The sequence below is a fragment of the Drosophila nasuta genome, chromosome 2R, assembly GCF_023558535.2.
Source record: "Drosophila nasuta strain 15112-1781.00 chromosome 2R, ASM2355853v1, whole genome shotgun sequence".
NCBI classification, from domain to species: domain Eukaryota; kingdom Metazoa; phylum Arthropoda; class Insecta; order Diptera; family Drosophilidae; genus Drosophila; species Drosophila nasuta.
Window position 1 is genome coordinate 32,160,642 of NC_083456.1, and position 19,913 is coordinate 32,180,554.

General features: G+C 36.2%; 2 protein-coding genes across 3 annotated transcripts; one reads left to right on the forward strand and one right to left on the reverse strand.

Annotated features, from left to right (window-relative positions):
- Window positions 1–72: 72 nt before the first annotated feature.
- LOC132787409 (RNA-binding protein squid) lies at window positions 73–12,626 on the forward strand. Of its 2 annotated transcripts, XM_060794437.1 has the most exons (8): window positions 73–424; window positions 3,468–3,508; window positions 3,573–3,847; window positions 3,912–4,149; window positions 4,243–4,368; window positions 9,910–10,035; window positions 10,545–10,714; window positions 10,786–12,626. In XM_060794437.1, exons 1-7 carry the CDS (start codon window positions 252–254, stop codon window positions 10,613–10,615), a joined length of 1,050 nt encoding a protein of 349 aa, XP_060650420.1. In that variant the 5' UTR covers window positions 73–251; the 3' UTR covers window positions 10,616–10,714; window positions 10,786–12,626. The 2 variants fall into 2 exon arrangements, with proteins under 2 accessions (XP_060650420.1, XP_060650421.1); XM_060794438.1 differs by lacking the exon at window positions 9,910–10,035 and having other exon boundaries at window positions 75–424.
- A 37-nt stretch (window positions 12,627–12,663) lies between these two features.
- Window positions 12,664–16,606, reverse strand: LOC132787398 (uncharacterized). The gene is made up of 9 exons (XM_060794408.1): window positions 16,467–16,606; window positions 16,263–16,389; window positions 15,659–15,802; window positions 15,429–15,601; window positions 15,165–15,371; window positions 14,727–15,108; window positions 14,155–14,365; window positions 13,664–14,101; window positions 12,664–13,266 (listed from the first exon to the last, which is right to left on the reverse strand). Exons 1-9 carry the CDS (start codon window positions 16,500–16,502, stop codon window positions 12,798–12,800), a joined length of 2,187 nt encoding a protein of 728 aa, XP_060650391.1. The 5' UTR covers window positions 16,503–16,606; the 3' UTR covers window positions 12,664–12,797.
- Window positions 16,607–19,913: the final 3,307 nt, after the last annotated feature.

The window sequence follows — 19,913 nt, forward strand, 5'->3', positions numbered from 1 at the left end:
GCAAATTCAATTAACGTAAGCGGCTACTCAAGTGCGAAACGAAACACAGTGGCAACGCTCTTACCAAATACACACGCTGTCGCTGAATTTGTCATTTTCCGGTCGTCAGCGTACGCGCGAGTTTTAGCGAGTGTGTTGAGAAAAAGATTGTACAAAGAAAAAATAAAAAGAGTCGCTAAATAGTGCTATTAAATTAAGTTATTAACTGACAATAGAAACTACACACCAACACACTAAAACCACCAATTAAAATGGCAGACAAAGAAGTCAGTATGGAAGTTAACGGTGAAGACTTCACCAAGGATGTGACCACCAATGATGTGGCGAGCTCTGAAAATGGTGATGCGACTCCCGCTACCGGCGCCGCTGCAAATGGCAGTACCGAAAATGCAGGCGCTGCGAGTAACCAGCGCGATGACGACAGGTATTTTAAGTAAAAAATCTATGACTTTCAATTCAGAGTCGAGAGAGCCAAAACCAAAAAAAAAAAACAGAAAAATCATGTGCCTAACGACAATTTTTTTTCGATTACCACCTACTCTGTTATTACGTAAATGCAAAGCTAACGTCTAACGTCGTCGTCGTCGTCAAGTGTAAAAAAAATGGTGTTCGACGGGAGCGCAACGGCAACGGGAGTCAGAGCAGAGCACGCCGCTGACGCCGCCGCTGCTGACCCCTTCAGTATATTTTGCGCGCGTGTCTGTGTGTGCGACTGTACTTCGCACAACACACACACACACATACAGTGAGCGCAACAACAGCAACTATAAAACATACATAATAATTATAATAATAGAAGCTGTTGGAAATTTTTCGTTGCTTTTTCTCCACCATCCCCAAAAAAAAGTACGCCCGGTTGTTAAGTTTTTGTGAAGAATATTACTGAAATTCGCAGAATCTATTTCGCTTCTAGACGTTTATTTCCCCCCTCCCCTACTGCAGTCATATGAGCATTTATTTTTTTCATTTATTATGAATGCAATGTGTGACATTTGCAATTGTAAGAAGCAGCACTCACAATTTCCAGTCGCAACAAAGGCATTTCAAGCACATTTCCCCTAGTTGTGAGGTTATGTCCACTAGGCACACACACAAAAACACCGACGTACCGACATTTGTATGCAGGTATGTGTGTGTGTGTGTGTATGTATACACATAGAGAGAGAAAAACGCAAAGTGTGCTATGTGCTACTCCAGCCCTCTGGCCCCACGTTGGGCCCCACATCTGCTTCTGCTGCTTACCTTTCACTTGTAAAAAACTTTTGTTTGTATTTGTATAATTTAATTTTTTTTTTTGCATTCTTTTGTGCAGTCATTCGTTGATATTTTTCGTTCGTTCGCTTTCGTGTGCTCTTCCAGTTTTTTTGTACCCAAAATGGCGGTTTCTCTGCCCTGTGCTCGCTCTACAGTGCGCCTTCTCGCCACTACGTGCGTATGTTCATACTCACACACTCACACCCATACATAGTTTTTTTCGTTTCTCAATATTCCGTTTTGCTAGCCGGCTTCGTGCTCTCTGTTGCTGAGGCCGCTGTTGTCGTCTCCATGCAATGCCGGCAGTGTTGTCGAGCCAACCGAAAACTACTATTACTCACTACTCTTTCTATCCACATTCGTACGCAATTTGATTTGCTCGCTTTTAGATACTTTTTTATCTTGTTCTCTCAGATAAGATTGAAGAATTTAGATTCTTTTATTGCCATAATAAATCAATATCGATCTTGATCGCTGTTTTAAGGATTATTTCTTCCAATGACGTTTTATTGGCTTTAGGCAAGAGTCTAATCTAATCGCACTGTTTAATTTTTAAGCTATTTTTAAGTCAACTCGCAAAATTTGTACAGTAATGATGATGAACAACGATAACAACATAATTATTAAAAATAAATAAAATGGAAGCAGCCCCCAAAGGAGACAGACGAAGTCAGCCGTATCGTGTGTGAAAAAAAAAACAGAAAATTAAAAGAAAAACAAATAAATAAAAACCATTCATAGCTTATCCTGTTGTGTTTGAGCGAACTAACCTTGTTCCTCTCCGGCAGGTCTTGAGAGAAGTTAAATGCCATTGTTAAGCTATTCTCAAGCAGCCGAGGACCAAAGGAAATGTGAATGCCCAATGTGGATGCAGCAAGCAAGCCAAATGCGCAACGGATGCCGGACGCCGGCGATGTTGATGATGGTATTTATCAAACCAAAAATAAACAAATACTATGTACACACAAAATTATCAACAAATTATCTCGAGTTCAATTGGATCCTCTATATAATTAATATAATATATATATCCAACAGTATATAACGCATTTTATTGTTTACCAAAAAAAATAATAATAATACCAAAAAAAAATTCATAAGAAATAGAAAAGAAACAGAGAGAAAGAGAACAGAGAGACTCGCATTTTTTGTTTGTTTTTGCCTACTTAAAGAAAGATGCGCAACCCGATGAATGTAACGTAACGTAATGTAACGTAACGTAATGATAATGTTAACGCTAATGCTTACGATAACAATAACGATAACGATTAACGGTTACGATCACGATCCCGAATCAATCGAATTGCAAACGAAAACGAGTCCAGTAACGCTAACGTTTCATAAAATAAAATGCCAACATACGCGAGTATCGCCCATATATATATATTATCTATATTTCCCACACTAAACTAAAACTAAACTAAATTCCGCCGCCGTGATGATATTGTTCCAAAATTGCCTTACACACCCCCTCCAGCAGAGATATTTCCAAACTTTATATACGAGAGAGTAACGTACGCCAATAATAAATTTTAAGTGTCATTAAAAAAAAGAAGTTTTTTGTTTATAAAATTAGTCCTAATAAAGCAAGTATCAAAATCCATACAAAAGCAGCATAAAAACCTTTTGCATTTTTCTAATACTTAGTCATAATAAACAAAAATTTGTTCCATGTATTAAAAGAAACAAAAAAAAAAAAAACAACCAAAAATATCAAAAATATCGTTTTTTCTGTACTAAATTGAAAAGTTTACTCTTTGCATACTCTTATATATATATATTTAATTCTTCATACGTATATTTCGCTCGTTTTTTGACTCTACTCCCTCGCCGAACTCTTTCGCTCAGTTTTTCGATGCACATTTCGAATCTTGTTTGAAAGTTTACAAATAAATAAAGTACAGTAATTAATTCACTTTGAATTTGGTGAGTTTTTTGTTCGTTTTTTGTATTCTTGCTCCGTCTTCAATCTATTTGCAGCCATAAAAAAATAATATGAAAGTAAAGTAACGTTTTTTGTGTGGGCAGAAAGCAAAATGCAAAGAATTTCATAAAATTAAATACATTTTGGATGTGCTGTGATTCATTCCCACTTAATGAGAACAGAGTTTGCTTTGTAGCATTATTAGTACATTCTATTATTTATAGTCATAAGCTTTAATTATGCATTTCGAAATGATGTAACTAAAGTTTGATTTTATTCAATTTCACAGAAAACTGTTTGTTGGCGGTCTCAGTTGGGAAACCACTGAAAGTAAGTATATTAAAAATTAGATACTCTCGAAATATTTACTAATTTAATGTTTTGCAACTTGCAGAGGAACTGCGCGATCATTTCGGCAAGTTCGGTGATATCGAGAGCATCAATGTGAAGACAGATCCTCAGACGGGAAGGTCGCGAGGCTTTGCCTTCATTGTGTTCACCAACACGGAGGCAATTGATCAAGTTAGCGCCGCCGAGGAGCACATAATCAACAGTAAGAAGGTTGACCCCAAGAAGGCCAAGGCGCGCCATGGCAAGATCTTCGTGGGTGGCCTCACCACAGAGATCACCGATGAGGAGATCAAAACCTACTTCAGTCAGTTTGGCAACGTAAGTGGATGAGTCTTTGGAGGAGTTTAATTTGTATACTAAATGTTTTATCCTTGATGTGCAGATTGTTGAGGTGGAGATGCCATTCGATAAGCAAAAGTCACACCGCAAGGGATTCTGCTTCATTACCTTCGATTCGGAGCAGGTGGTCACCGATCTGCTGAAGACACCCAAACAGAAAATCTCCGGCCGGGAAGTTGATGTGAAGCGCGCGACGCCAAAACCTGAGAACCAAATGATGGTCATGCGAGGTGGAGCGCGAGGTGGCATGAGGGGAGGACGTGGTGGATATGGCCGTGGTGGTTAGTAAACGAAAGCAACAGCTAGACTTCTATTATATATATATATATATATCTATGGGTAATCGATATTAATGATACTTTTCTCTCTTCTAGGTTATAACAATCAATGGGAAGGCCAGAATTCGTATTCGGGATATGGCGGCTATGGCGGTTATGGTTCCGGTGGTTTTGCCGATTACTATGCCGGTGGCTACTATAATGGATATGACTATGGTTATGGTAAATACAACAAACAACATAATAATGCTCATAACAACTATTATAATAACACAACGTCAAGTAATTATCATCAAAACAAGAACAATAGCAACAACTATCAGCAGTTCTAAATTTAGAAAGAAAACATAATCCAGGCAACAAAACAAACAACAACCACAACAACAATAGACAAAATAATGCCATTATACAGCAACAAACTACATCAAACAAACAACAACAATTAATACGTATATTTTGATATAAAAAACAAAGCAGATTCCCTTAAACCAAAAACAAAACTATATACAAATATATATATAAAACGTATTGTTGTTTGCCGTTAGCAGAAGAGAATCAAATTGAGAAATGAGAGAATTATCAAAACGGAGAGAAAAACAAAAACAAAAGAAATCAAAAAACAAAAACAAAAAACGTTTTGCTGCAATTTCTAAATAACAACATATAGAAAACAAAACAACAACAACAACAACAAGAAACAAGAAAAACAACGTCGCTAAAAACAAGAAAACTTTTTAAATAGAAAACAATTCAAAATATTTTTAATGCCTTAAATATAAATTTTAAACTTTTTTAAACATTGCGAAAAATTATATATATACAATTATATACAACAACAAAAAAAAAAACTAAAAAAAAAACTTATACACATCTATAAACAAAATATATTTATATATGTAGTATATATGATTATTTTCTTTTACAATCAAATCAATGATTTATTTTTTTATATACTACAATTAATTTTAAAATCTTAAAAATGCATATTTGATTTTTAAATTTTAAAGCGTAATTTTAACAACACGAAAAAGAATTCAAATTTGAAAATCTAACAATCAAATGATTTATTAGTCTTTTAGCATACATATTATTATACATATAAATACTATATAAAACTGACGAAGCGTGTGTATATTAATGATTGTGTTGTTTAAGAAAGAGAGAGAGATATAAAGAAAGAAAGAGAGAAAACGAAGTAGACAAAACGTTCAAGTTTCTATCAAAAAAACATAAAAAACTTTAAAATGTATACCAGACCAGACCAACAACAACAACAACTTTAACAACAACATCAACTGTGTGCGACTTTATGGCGAGGTCGCAGATCAACAGACTTTCCAAAGATGACAAATACCTCAAACGCAAAGGCAACAACAACAACAAACAACAACAACAACCATTTGAACAACAACAAATAACATCATACAACCAGAAGAACCGTTAACTTTTACACATAACAAGAAAGATCATGTGCCAATTATGTGAAAAAAAAACAAAACAAAAACAAAACTGTGTGAATCGCCAGCGTTTTGGCCCTTTGCATAATTGCAACTTGTGCCTTTTAATTATATTGTTAACTCTTAACTGTTATTGTTTGAACAAACTGAAACCAAAAGCTGTTGACACACTTATAGGAATCACACAAACACACCCACACACACACCCTTACATACCCATACACACACCCGATTCTTCCCACACACACACACACCTCACACACACACCTAAAATAGTTATTTAAATAGTTTTTCCTTTTGTTTTGTTGAACAAAACACTAAACAAACAAACAAGCAACAACAAAAAACGAAACGCGTAATCAAAGCTTTGATTCAACTTCTATTTAAACCTATATATATATATACACAACATATATATATAGCTAACTATATATGTAGCATATAAATATATTTTTAGATATATATTATTATTTCGGCAACGGGATAATAAACGTTTTTGCAATGCATATGTTTTCGTATGCACGTCACACACTTATATATATATATATATATTTAGGCAAAAGAAAGTATATATATATACATTGCATCGGATCGATCGCATCATCTGAATATATATATATTTATGCATAACATAACATTTTTACAAATCGCGGTACTATTTTTGATAGTATTATTTTAAGGCAAAAAAAAACAAAACAAAACATATTTGTAAAGCAACAACTATAACAACAACAACAAAACGTAACAACAACAACAACAACAACAACTACGCAAAAGCAACAATTGAGAGTATTGAGAGAGGCCTCAAGAAAAGGCAATGCAACTTTGCCACGCCCCCAATTCCTGCTCGAATTAGTTGACAACATATTTTGCCCTTTTTTTAATGTGGCCATTTAATTCTTTTATTTGCTTTATTTGCATTTCTGTTTCGCTTTCTTGCATTTTGCTGACCAAGTAGAAGAGAAAAAAAAACAAACACTAAAAGAATGAGAAACGATAAATATTAAAGCACATTAAATTAATTTTTGTACTTGATTTAAAACAACAAAGAAAAAAGAGAAAAATGCGGCATGTTTTGCACGTTGATTGACAAACAACATCTCAAGAACAACAACAACAACAACAACGACAACTGCGACAGCAACAACAAAAACTGAACGACAACAACAAAACAACAACAACATTAAACATTAGCAACAACAACATTTGAGTAAAAACATAATGTAAAAGAGAGAAAGAAAAAACACACTTCGTCAATTTTAGTAATTTTATAATTAATTAATCCACAATTTTTATACATATATAATTTTTTCATATTGTTCTTCTTTTATTATATACAACACACATTTTTAAATATATTAAGTACAATAAAACAACAACTCACACAATTACACGAAGCACACACGCATACATATAAACAAAACATATATACATATATATATATTTATCATATATCTCTTATGTTACCAACTTTTGAACAATCTTTCTTCGAAACTTTTGATCATCCAACTTTTTTTTTGGTATAGATATATATGCATTTATATATCTATCGATCTATTATCATTAACAATTAAAACTAAAAAACATAAAAAGTCAACAAATAATATGCATAATAAACTTGAGTAAAATATTTTAAAAATTTGCATGTTTCTCAATGTTTTTAGCAAGTTGTCTGTAAACGAAAAAAAAAAACTAAAAAAAAAAAACAACAAAATATAAGAAAATATTAACTTAAAACAAAAAAAAAATTACTATTAATATATGCAAACATTATTATATTTATGCTGTATAATCCCAACAATAATTGTGCAAAACAATATTCATTTAATATAAACGAAATAGCTTTTGTATACTTTATAGCAATATTTTGTGCCCACTTTATATTACAACTAAAACCAACTACATAAAATATATATATATATATACAAATATATATACAAATTTTCTTTTTATAATTTCTGAAACCTAAACTAAACTAAAAAACCTATCACCAACAACTACAACAACAATAACAAACCAACAACAACATGGAAATGGGAGCCATAACATAAAATGAGCACGCGCAATGTTAACGCCAATGTTAAGCCTCTGTTAATAACAGAGAGCGAGAGAGAACGAAAAAGCGTGTGCTGTTGCTGTTATGGGTCCCAGAGACAGTTCAGAAAAATATGAGATGTGTACTATTTTACTTATAATGTTAATTAATTTCCTTTAAAATTATAATTTTGAACTTGTTATAGATATACATAAACAGATTTAACTAAATATGCACATATATGTATATGAATATCTTACTGTATACATCTACATATATTTGCATCCATTGTAAAACCGAATTTTCCGATGTTTCGCCTCACAAAAAAACAAAAAACAAAAGAGAATGAAAAATGAGAACCCAAGCAAATATCCAAAACAAAACAAAAAAAAAAGTATCGTGCAATTGTCCAATTGATCCAATTTACGGCGGGGTTGCCCTCCGTCCGGTGGTACGGTCTTCGCTCTTCGGTGTCCGGTTATTGTCTTGTCTGTGGATCAGAGAAAAACGTCGTAAAGAAACGTTTTCGAAACCGAATAACACCACCCACACACAGACACAGACACACCCACACACACACACACAGACAGACAACAGGCAACTCAAGCAACCAACTATAAACAACAATTTTATATAATATTTTTCGCTTAAATGTAACGTTTTTTCTTTTCTTTTATTATTCCTTTTTTTAATTAAACATAAAGCTTATACTATTTACAAGTAATTTAGCGTAATTATATCTCTGTTTTTAGTAAAAATGAATTGGAAAATCGCAAAAAAAAAGAATAATCTATAAACGTAAATATATATAAAGTAATTTTAAAAAAGAAAAGTTTTCTAAAACCAATTGAACTTGAATGATAAATCATAATAAACAGTTTTCTTGTTTTTAACAACAACAACTAAAAGTTATATACAAACACAAACAAACGAAATGAAAATGAAATCAATACCAATCGATAATCAACATCCAAGAGTAAATTTATAATAATATCGTAATCGTAATCGAAATATTTTTAACTCGTATCAAGTCAAATTTGCTGACAATTTGCATTTGTTTTTGTTTTTCGCAAGACGTTTTTATATACAAACACTAAAATTTTGCGACCACACGAACTTATACCCCCCTCTACCACCACCCTCCCACCACCAGAGCCCCCGAGTCCCAAAAAAAAAAAGAATACTATAATTATAACAGAAAATAAATTCAATTACTTTTTGCTGAGGTGAGACATTCAAAAAACACACACACAAGAGCAGCACAATTAATTCAAAAATATATTTTTGGCCAAAATTTCAAATAATTTCGAAAATGAAAATCAAATTCTGAAATCTGAAAATATCGAAACTTTTCAAAATGCTGAAATTGTTGTGTGGAGAAAATGAGGTAAAAAAAAATGTAGAGAAAAAAAAGCGTAAAGAAAAGTGAAAATGAAATGAAATGAAAATTGCAATTGCATTGTGAAACATGTTTATAAGTCGAAAGTGAGAAAGAACAACTAACAAACAAACAAAACGAGAGAAGAAACCAATTGAAAATTACATCAACAACAACATCGACAACAATCGCGCATGTATGTGTGAATATATATGTGTGAGCGCCAAGAGAGAGTTTGCGAGAGAGCGCGCGCTCAACAAAAGAGAGTGAGAGAAAGAAATGTGTTTTTTCATTTTTATTGTGTACCAGCGACGACGACAACAACAACAACAATTTTTGTAATGCCTGTGCAAAAGTAAACAACAACAACAACAACAACGACCGCAGCAGCAGCCGCAGCGACAGCAGCGCAGCAGCCGTTACAACAACAACAACCACGACGGCAGCCGCAGCAACAACTACAACAACAACAACTATCCAGCAATAGAAACAATCTTATAATCAAAAAAACCATCGCAAAATCGAGAAATGAGCAAATAAAAGAAAAAACGAAAAAAAAAACAAAAACTAAATGAATTATGATTTTGTGTGGAATATTCCTTTTCCAGCTCTGTCTGTCTCTCTCTGGTGTGTATTTTGAATTGTCTCCCCTCACCTCCAACCCCCTCACCCCCTCCTCAGATAATAAGTTCGAGTAAATTTTGACCAAAATCGAAAGTAAGAATAGAGGAAGTAGAGTAATTAGGGAATGAATTAATGCAACTTTCAAATTGTTTTTTAACACACTGTCTCTCTCTGTATAAATCCTTGTTTTCATGCTCATATATTTTGTGTTTAAAATCCCCCGTTCTTCTATATATATATATACAACGTATTTGTGTTATTTACCAAAGACTACGGTTATGGCGGCGGCTTCGATGGTGGCTTCGGCGGTGGCAATGGCTACGGCAGCGGAGGCGGCGGTGGCGGTGGCGCTGGTGGCGGGCGCGGTGCCGGCGGACCGCGCGGCGGCCCAAAAGGTATACACAACAACAACAACAACAACCAAATCAACCAATCCAACAACACAAAAAATGGCCGTATTACTCTTTAATCTCCTCCCCATATATAATATCGATTATTAATTATGTATGATCTCTTTATCTCTAAACACACATTTTTGAGCATATATACAGTATTTATTTTTGTTGTAATTTGAACTAATCTTTCCTCTTTTCGAGCATCTACTCTCTCTTCCCCCCCTCTCTCTCTCTCCTACTGCATTGGGAGCTCCAAATTAGACATTCGTTTTGTTATCCTTAGATTTGGTCAAAATTTTCATCAGTCGCTCGCTCGCTTCCAACAAAAAATCGTTTTTTGGCGTAGATCTGTATATCGAAAACTAAGCTAATGAACAATTCGATTTCCCTAGCAGCTGTGCATGTCTCTTTCTCCACACACACACACCAACACACTTATTAAGTCGTTTAAATGTATTTTTATAAATGTCGTCAACTAATTTCGATTTATTTGTTCCCACTTTTAACAGGCGGCGGCGGCTTCAACGGCGGCGGCAAGCAACGTGGCACTGGACGCCAGCCCCGACATCAGCCCTATTAAAAAGGGGGCGGGGCAGGTAGCCCTTACCCCTAACCACCGTCGCATCTACTTATATATATCTGCAAACTATTTGAATTTTTATTAGTTTAGTTTGTTATGGTAAGCAGCAAATTGTGTAGTTGCATCTCATGAAACTCGCTCTCATTATTGTACCTCATTTATCTTCACAGCATACTACGAAACAACACAACACACACACAAAGAAACACCGAATACATACACACACGCACACACACTCGCATCCATATTGTAAGAAGTCTACAGAAGCGAACTGCAGGCAGACCTCAAATATTTCTCATGGCAGCAAAAGCAAAGCAAAACCAACATTACACACACTTGTTGTGTGGCACCATTCCAACAACAACAACAGCAAAAATAACTACAGAACAGCGGCAACAACAACTAGCAGAAGAGAAGAACACCAACAGCGGAAAAAGCAACAATAACACAATATGGTTAGACAAAGAGAGAGAGTTTAGGCTTGGAGGGTGGTTAATTTTTCATAGTCACACTTGCTAGCAAGAAGCCCCCCACTCAGCAGAAGAAACAGAAGCAGAAAAAGGAAACAGAGCAGAAGTAGAAATTAATGCAGAAGTAGAAGCTGAAACAGAAGTTTATGCAGAAACAGAAGCAGAAGTAGAAGCAGAAGCATAAGCTGAAACAGAAGCAGAAGCTGAAACAGAAACAAGTCGAAACAGAAACAAGCAGAAGTAGAAACATTTACAGAAGCAGAAACAGAAGCAGAAGCAGAAACTGAAGCAAGTAGAAGCAAAAGCAGAAGCTGAAGTAGAAGTAGAAGCTGAAAAAAGAAAAAGAACCACATTAAGCCAAGTGCGGCTCAACAACTAATTTGTTTCACCGGAATGTAGTCCTTATACATTATGCGAGCTAATTGTTTAACTTGTAAGCAGGGTCATCCATTCATACAAACAAACAAACAAACATACAGAGATCTATTTACATATATAAATATGTACAACACCTAAAAAGAAACACACAAACAAACAAACAAAACACATAGCCACAGCCACAACAAATGAAAGAAATAGAAATGTTTAATGCATACAGATATATATATACATATATATATATATAAATACTTTATTAAAATACAATAGACTTTAAGTATTTGTTTAAACTTAACTTAATTTAATATTTGTAATATGTAATGCATAATATAATAGAACATAGAACTCTTGCTACGACAGCTGGACCGCCTCCTGCGGTGCGGACGGGGGCTGTCTGTCTTAGTAGAAGAAGAAGAAGAAGGAAGGGGAATAGGCAGGAGAAAGAGAGAGGAGAAGAGGGGGCCAACACCGCCTCGCATTGTCCAAGTCCGCTTAAAACTACAACAAACAAACAACAGATCCACCAAATTGCATAAAGAAAGAAAAGAAAAAGAAAAAACAGAATACGATTTTTCCGATTAACGTTTTTTTGTGTATGTATTTGCGCTCATTACATAGATTCTAATATATAATAGTACACAGATATACATATATATATATACTATATATAAAGATATATACAAATTGAAAAGAGAATTTTATATTTTAATAAAAATCTAATACAGCGTATGGCAACAAGAACAAAGAGAGCTACAAAAACGTGAAATGAGATGTCAACTTCTATAATAATAAATAATAATAATAACGATAATATTAATAATAAACAAAACAAAAAAAAAACCCAACTCAAAAAACTTCAATGATGTATAGTTTTTAAAAGAGACTTATTTGTTAAAGAAAAAAAGAGAAAAATATATAGGCATATATATTATATATACCACATAAACAATATATATACATACAATTAACTAATAGCTATTTAAATGGAGATTGAACTAAATGTTAATTGACGTCCGCTTTGAGATTTTCGGAGAAATCGAAGAAAGAATTTACAGTTTTCCAAACTCCATTTAGAGTGAAGCTCTCGAGTCAGCCTCTCAAATGTTTAATTTTTCACACTTATTAATAGTTATTAAAAACACATTCTTTGACAAAACCAAAAAAACCAAGAAATTATAAGGAAATGAAAATGCAACAAGATTCAATTAAAAATGAACAAACAAAAAACATAAAATTTCGTTAATTCATTAATTATTATTACAGAAAATGGTTTCCAAAGTATTACAAAGAATTTCAAAGACATCATCGAAACATTCATGAAGTATTTTAATATTTTAATAGTTGCGTTTCATTTGTCCCGTGGCAAAGAGCACATCGAGTATGTTGAGGAATTCTCGATAATTGATCTCCAGGCAAAGTCCCCGCTCCACCCCGAAGCATTTGTTGATGGCTTCCAGCTCACGGCTGCTGAGCATGTTGTGCATCTCCCTCAAAGTGATGGCGCGCAGGAATTGATTCTTGCTCACCGAACCGCAATTCTGACGATCAAAGTCCTTGAAGATCTGGCTGAGATTGGAGATCTCGTCGGGACGTCGAGCAAGCTTCATCAAAGCTTGAGAACACAATGTGCGCTCATCGAAATTGAGGAAACAGTTGACGCAGTCCAGATTGGGCAAATGCAGCAGCGGCACAGCGGTGACCACATTGTCACCCATGTGCGTGTCCACCTGGATGAAGATCTCGTCGAGCGCCTTGCAGAAGTCCCGATAGCGAACACAGGCGGCGCGTTTTGGGGAGCGGAAGCTGTAGGGAGAATGAGATTAGAGATGAGATTGGGGAGAGTTTCGGCTTGTACACTGAAAAAGATCGGTTTCTAATATCAAGAGCATTCCTCTTAATTATTGTATTTTTAAAATAAGACCACTTTAACCAACCATACTAGATTTGGGTTAGAACATTTTGTAATCCATTGAAATTCCTATACAATTTTAACCTAGTTCCCAGTTCGTTAATAACTCAGCCTTAAAACTAAAAAAATGTTTCCTCTTATTAATAAGAAGATGGTCTTATATCAATTGCTCCTGAAATCAAGAAGCGATTTCTATCCTTAAGATTTTCATTCTTAGTACTAAGACCAAGCTTGACTAAGCTTGGACTAAGCTTGATTTTAGAACATTTTTTGTCAGTGTAGTAGACTTACATCTTGGCCAACGTTGTGGCATCGTCCTCGTTGAGTATGATCATGGAATTGTCCAGTGCTCGCTTGAAGTCGCTCTCGAGTATTTCTCCCTCGCGATGGCGATCGTAGTCGGCAAGGAAATCGATGCACGAGACGCCCTTGGTGATCGCCTGTCGCTTGGCGCTGGTCAGAATACGTATGATGTGCTCCTCGCTGTCCAGTTGCTGCTCGGCCTTGTCACGTGCGAATGGCGGACACTCCTGCAGTGGTTGCTTGCCCACCATGTGGGGCATGGCGTAGTCCGCGGGATCCACATCGTCCAGGAACTTGGTGTAGTAGAAGCCCAGCTCGTTGCCATAGCGATGCAGCACAGCGTCGAGTTCGGGATTCGACAGCAGAATGCCATTGATTCGGAAGATCTGATTCGCCTGATGGCAATTCACGTGTCCGCTGTGGAGTCTGTGAAGGAATTACATTAGATTCCGATTAGATTCTTGATAACTTCTTCTCACTTGTCGTAGTTGCGGAAGAAGGGATGCAGGTAGAGACGTCGGTTGCGTATGCGCAGTCGTATTTTCGAGATGGCATCCTCACACAGCTCGCGTATGTCCTGCGGTGCTGCCTGCCAGTCTAAGGTGCCAGGACGTGGCAGCTCCTTGATGTGCTGCAGCGGAGACTCCACTACGCACTGCGGCATCTTGTCAAGGTTCTTGATGGTGAACACTGGAAAATAAGAATGCTGTAGTAAAAGTCCTAAACCGTTGAGGGTCCGAAGAGGAAATTCAAAGAGCTGAACATAAACAGACGTTAAATAAATGTTTTCTTGGGATACACATTAGGAAGTTGGGGATATTCTCCTTGAGGAATTTTCAGTTTGTTGACGGAATAAGTCCTCATGAGCCTTAGGTGTATCAAGAGTATTAAGTGTTATATTGTAAACTTTTAGGAACCATAAAAGAGGATTGAAAAATTAAACCCTGAGTTAGAGGATCGAATAAGGCGAACTATTGTCTTACTTAGCTTGAGTTCCTTAAGTCTCAAAATTTCTTAGATTCACACAGAGAGACTATAAAACTGGACTTACCTGTATCAATTTCGTCCACAAAATTACGCCAGCGTATGCGATTAGTGTCGAGCGGATCCAAGTAGCGATCGGAGAGCAGAGCAAGCTCACGCTGTGAGAGATATTTGCCAACGCCCATGTTGGAAAGGCCACGCTCGAACTGATTCTTGGTAATGCTGCCCACGTTCAGCGGATCGAACTTCTCGAGGAACTCGCAGGTGCGCACGCGATTCTTGTAGATATAATCTTGGATGCAGTAGACAATGTCGCACTGACCACGATTCAGTTTGGGATGATTGCAGGCATCCGGGAAGATAGGTTGCGATAGCTGACAGCCATTAATAGCGGGCAGCTGCGAGAGTTCTAGATCGACAAGGCGACCGGGAAAGTTGTGTATGACATCCTGGAAAAGTTGAGGACATGAGGGAGGAGAGAAGATTGAAATATCTTAAGACTTACTCCCGAGTTATCTAAGAGATTGTGGCATCTCAGGTAGTCGATGATGTTGTCGATGTGCTTGAGAAAAGCGACGTAGTTGACCATGTAACCATCCTTCATGTAGCGTTTGAGCAGCAGCAGAAAATCAGACTCGGAAAGCGGAATTTTCATAAAGTGTAAGACGCGTGAAAAGTGGGAAACTGTGACAACGCCCACGTTTTGAGCGACCTAAAGGAAATAATAAGATTAATACATCACGTTGTTACTTTTGGGTTTTATTCTAACCAATTCGTAGTCCTGAAAATAAGGCATCAATGGCAAATGTGTCTCTTTGGCTATCTTCAAAAGTATCAAACAAAGCTTGCGACGTTCCTCAGGCTGTGGCAACACATTTAGGTGCCAGGGATCATTCCACTCCAGTCCACTTGCCAGCTCCTTTTCAGCGCTCTTTTGCAGATCTTTTTGTTGAGGACTTTGATTTAAGTTTCCTTATTTTAAGCAAAGAGTTTACTCACTTTCCCCGCACACTACTTTGCAGAACTGACGATAGGCGATGCGTCCATCGCGTATCTGGAAATAGTCGGTGACATCGCGCAGCTCGTGCTCGGACAAGCCGCTTACTTTGCGATACTTGCCCAACACCGAGGTGAAGATTGATTCTGTTGGCGGTCATAAAACGGTAATAAAATAAATTGAGCAGCATTTGTCGGATAATAATGGACTGGAAGAAACGCGATGTATCTAGAAAAGTGCAAAAAGTTTGCTAGCGCTCCGTAAAGTAAGCTATTAAAGCTACAAAGCAAGCCGCTAGTCGCTAGATGGCGGCAGTTATGCGAGCATGTAGAACACAGTGCATTATGGATTAATCGACACTCGACTATAGATGGCGCCAGCATTGGAGCTGTGTTTTATGAACTTATCTGGTTATTGATCAAATATGAAACAATTTTATGTAATAATAGCGAATATTCCAAGCTATGTGAACTCAGAAACCTCAAGACTACATTTTCTTTAAATTTAGTTAGAGCTTAGTATAAAATGAAGTAACATAATGCAAATAATATTAGTTTTGTTGCATGTTTAATTGTGCGTAGGGTATTTAAGGTGTCGTTAGCTTACCCGATACAAAGCCAGAGCAGCCTGGATCGTGTTGCTTTATGTCCGCACAGATGTCAAAGTTGTGGCGAAAGATGGCGCCTTGAATTTTACGACAAGCGCGCCAGATTTGATTGAGCTCCATCTCCTCCTGTTGTGTGGCATGTGGAGTAGAGGTTGCATTTATTTAGTTGCACGCTTAAATTGTGGCAAAATGTCAGCTGTTACCCGCTCATCGCCCTCCTTCAGCTTGGTTGAGTGCATTCTAGCAATTCAATTTATATTTTTGAATGAAATTTATTTGGGAAAAAGAAAAGGAAAGAATAAAAATAATTCTGCAATGTATGCTATAAAACACAATAATATCGAGGCAAGCTATGCTCCATTCGCCTCGTGCTTACAAATACTGACATTGTGCACGGAGCATTCTGCTGTTTGCCTTTGTTTCACTTCGACTTGGACTTGGACTTGGACACTAATCACATCCTTCTCGGTCTCGCAATCACGAGCTCATTCATCCCGTTCGGTTTGTCGCAAATGCCAGCAGCACTTTTATTCAATTTTCTATAAATGACGCAGGAAAAGTCAAGAAAAAGAAGGAGGAAAAAACATATCCTGGCATCGAATGCAATTTCAGTTTATTGAAAAATCACTGGGCAACTAACCAAAGCGAAAGCCAAAGCCAGCGATAAGCTGACACTGATTGGCCGCTCACCTGCACAGTTAAACATTGTTTACCTGAGTAACTCATATGAGTACTTCATTCACTTTACGACTGCTTGGCATGAATATAGTATATAGTATAGTACACTGCAAAAAACGTTCTAGTAATAAGAATTTTGGTTCTAAAATGTGCGTCAAGAACATGAACATCTTAAAGTTAGAAAATACATCTTGGTTACAAGAAGATTTGATATAAGAACTATGTTAAGTCCCTATCAATGAGCGGAAAAAATCGTATTAAGACCACAAATCTTTAGCAATTGATCCCACGACCTTCTTTCTCAGACAAACTGAGCTATGAACTGAAAGCTAGATGAAAACTTTATAAAATTTTCGATGGATCCAGAAGTTTGTAACCTAATCTAAATCTAAGTTGCTTTGGTTTGATAATCTGGTATATTTTATTTTTATATAATATATTTTAATTTTTAAAAAATACCAAAATAATATACCACAAAAATACTAAAAATATTTCAAACAATATATTTCGCATAATGATATAGTATTACAAACTACATGAAAATGTAAATGTAGCATATACAATACTACAATATACAATATATACTAAATATACAATATATACTAAATATTTTGTTTGGTAATAATTTAATATTTTTTATTTTATTATTAAATTGTCGATGGATCCAGAAGTTTGTAACCAAACCTAAATCTAAGTTGCTTTGGCTTGATAATGCGGTATATTTTTATTTTATTTTATATATTTTAATTTTTAAAAAATACAAAACTAATATACCACAAAAATATTAAAAATATACCAAACAATACATATCGTATATTGATATAGTACTACATATCACATGAAAATATAAATATAGCACTATACCAATATACTAAATATTTTGTTTGGTATATTTTTAAAATATTTTTGTATGTTAAATGGTATATTTTAAGTACTATATTCAAAATTAAAATATAGTATTAAATCAATATACAAAATATATTGTTTGGTATATTTTCAGCATTGTTGCTGTATATTATTTGGTATATTTAAAAATGAATACCCCACCGCTCTTATTCAAAATAGGTATCTCACAGTCGAGCACACTCAATTGTAGCTTTCTTACTGGCATTGATCTTAGTTTGAGATTTTGGCACTAATCAGTTCAGTTCAGTTTTATGAGTTTGTTCTTAAAGTGGACTTATTTTTAAGAACCCAATTTCTAAGATGAATGTTCTTGATTGTAGTAACTGTTCTTTTTTTTCAGTGTACGCCCTTAGCAGTGTCTTACGCCCTCGCATTGAGGTGCCTTGATGCGTGCCAAATTGCACTTCAACATCGATATGCCCGAGCCGATAAAAGTACATGTTATTATTATCGGTTCTTGCCTCAGATGAGCTTTGGCGAAGCGAAGTGAAGCCACCTTTGGTGCAACGTTTTTATTGCGGCGCATTTTTGATTTGGCCCAGCTGCAGGTTATTTGCTTTTGCTTGGCCGCGAAGCTAATTTAAAATTATAGTTTTGAGTTGGAGCATAAAAAAATGTTGAGGAAAAAGAAACCACGATGTTGAAAACTAAAAGAGAAGAGCGAAGTGAAGTGAAGTGAAGGGAAATCCAACGTTAACGCTTATCGTGCACAAACATATGGCGTTTTGTCAGTGCGACTTTGCAGCATGTTCTACCTTACACACACACACACACACACACACTTGGACAAAACGTTGGCATATATTCATGAACCTGCTGTACATCTGCATAATAGATGGCAGCAGGCGGCGTCAGGTGACGGCACTTGGCGTACATTGCCTTTTATTTTAGTGTGTGTGTGTCTGTTGTCTGCCACTAGACTGCTTTTTGGGCGGTAAGTTTCACACGCATACAGAGAGAGAGCGAGAGAGAGAGAGAGACACTCACTTCGTTATAGTCGTATAGAAATATGGAGGAGAAGAAAAGGCAAACAATGGCAATGGGAGCTTCAGTTATCGCCCGCCATCTTTATTGCATGCAAATGTGCGAAAGGCGGTGCCCCGCCCCCTCGTCCCTTCCCCACCTCTTCACTCAACTGGCTGACACATAAGCAATACGTATACGTAATATACGTATACGTAATGCACCTTTGCCATTGCCTTATAAAACCAACCGCATGCATATTTATCTTTTAGTCAGAGCCAGAACTAGAACCAGTTTTGTCTGCTTCTGTGTGTGTATGTGTGTGTGTATAAGTGTGTGTGTGTGTGTGTGTGTCCGAATGTGTGTGTGTTGAAGAAATACGATATCTTAAGTGTTAAACAGGCGCTTTGCCAAACAAACTCGCACTGACGATACAAACGAGGCATTGCCACCTTATCTGCCTCGTTTGCCACGCCCACCTCGTTGCAGTTGTCGTCGTCGTTGTCGTTGTCGTGCTTAACTGCAAATGTGAATTTCAGCAATATGTATGTGCATTTTTGGTGGCAACCTAAAGAAAGCACAACCAACAAAAAAAAAAATAAAGTAATATGAAAGGCAAAACTACACCGCAGAAAATAAATAAACAAAAAAAAACGCTGCTCACTTCTGCTGCGGCGCGTTTTATGCGCACTTGAACACACACACACACACACACTCGCATACTCATGGATGCAAACAGGTGTGAGGTGTGTTGTCCTTCCTCTTCCTCTTCCTCTGCCACTTCCTCTGCCACTTCCTCTGCCACTCTTCCTTACCCTTTACGGCATTGCATTCCTGTTGTGCATAGATTCGGTTGCTGCTTATAATTCTACGCCGGAGTTGTAAATATTTATTCAAGTATTTATTTATATACTCGCAAGCTCACTCATTCTCAACGCGAGTGTGCAAGTGTGTGTGTGTGTGTGGATTCCTAAAATACCCAAAACGATGTAGGGTAGATTAGCTGCAGAGCTTGTAATTATTATTAATTTTTTTGTATTTTACGATTTTTAAGAAAAAATATAGAAAAATATTTTAAACTTAGCTGATTTTTGCATTGAAAT

What these genes read in the sequence shown, in the direction of transcription:
- LOC132787409 (XM_060794437.1), top strand. Translation starts at nt 252, where the DNA reads ATGGCAGACAAAGAAGTCAGTATGGAAGTTAACGGTGAAGACTTCACC. An exon ending in TGGTGGATATGGCCGTGGTG is followed by an intron (nt 4,150 to 4,242) that starts GTTAGTAAACGA and finishes TCTCTCTTCTAG; the next exon opens with GTTATAACAATCAATGGGAA. An exon ending in ACCGCGCGGCGGCCCAAAAG is followed by an intron (nt 10,036 to 10,544) that starts GTATACACAACA and finishes CACTTTTAACAG; the next exon opens with GCGGCGGCGGCTTCAACGGC.
- LOC132787398 (XM_060794408.1), bottom strand. Translation starts at nt 16,502, where the DNA reads ATGCACTCAACCAAGCTGAAGGAGGGCGATGAGCGG. An exon ending in CTGCTCTGGCTTTGTATCGG is followed by an intron (nt 15,803 to 16,262) that starts GTAAGCTAACGA and finishes GACCGCCAACAG; the next exon opens with AATCAATCTTCACCTCGGTG. An exon ending in TTCTTCCGCAACTACGACAA is followed by an intron (nt 14,102 to 14,154) that starts GTGAGAAGAAGT and finishes ATTCCTTCACAG; the next exon opens with ACTCCACAGCGGACACGTGA.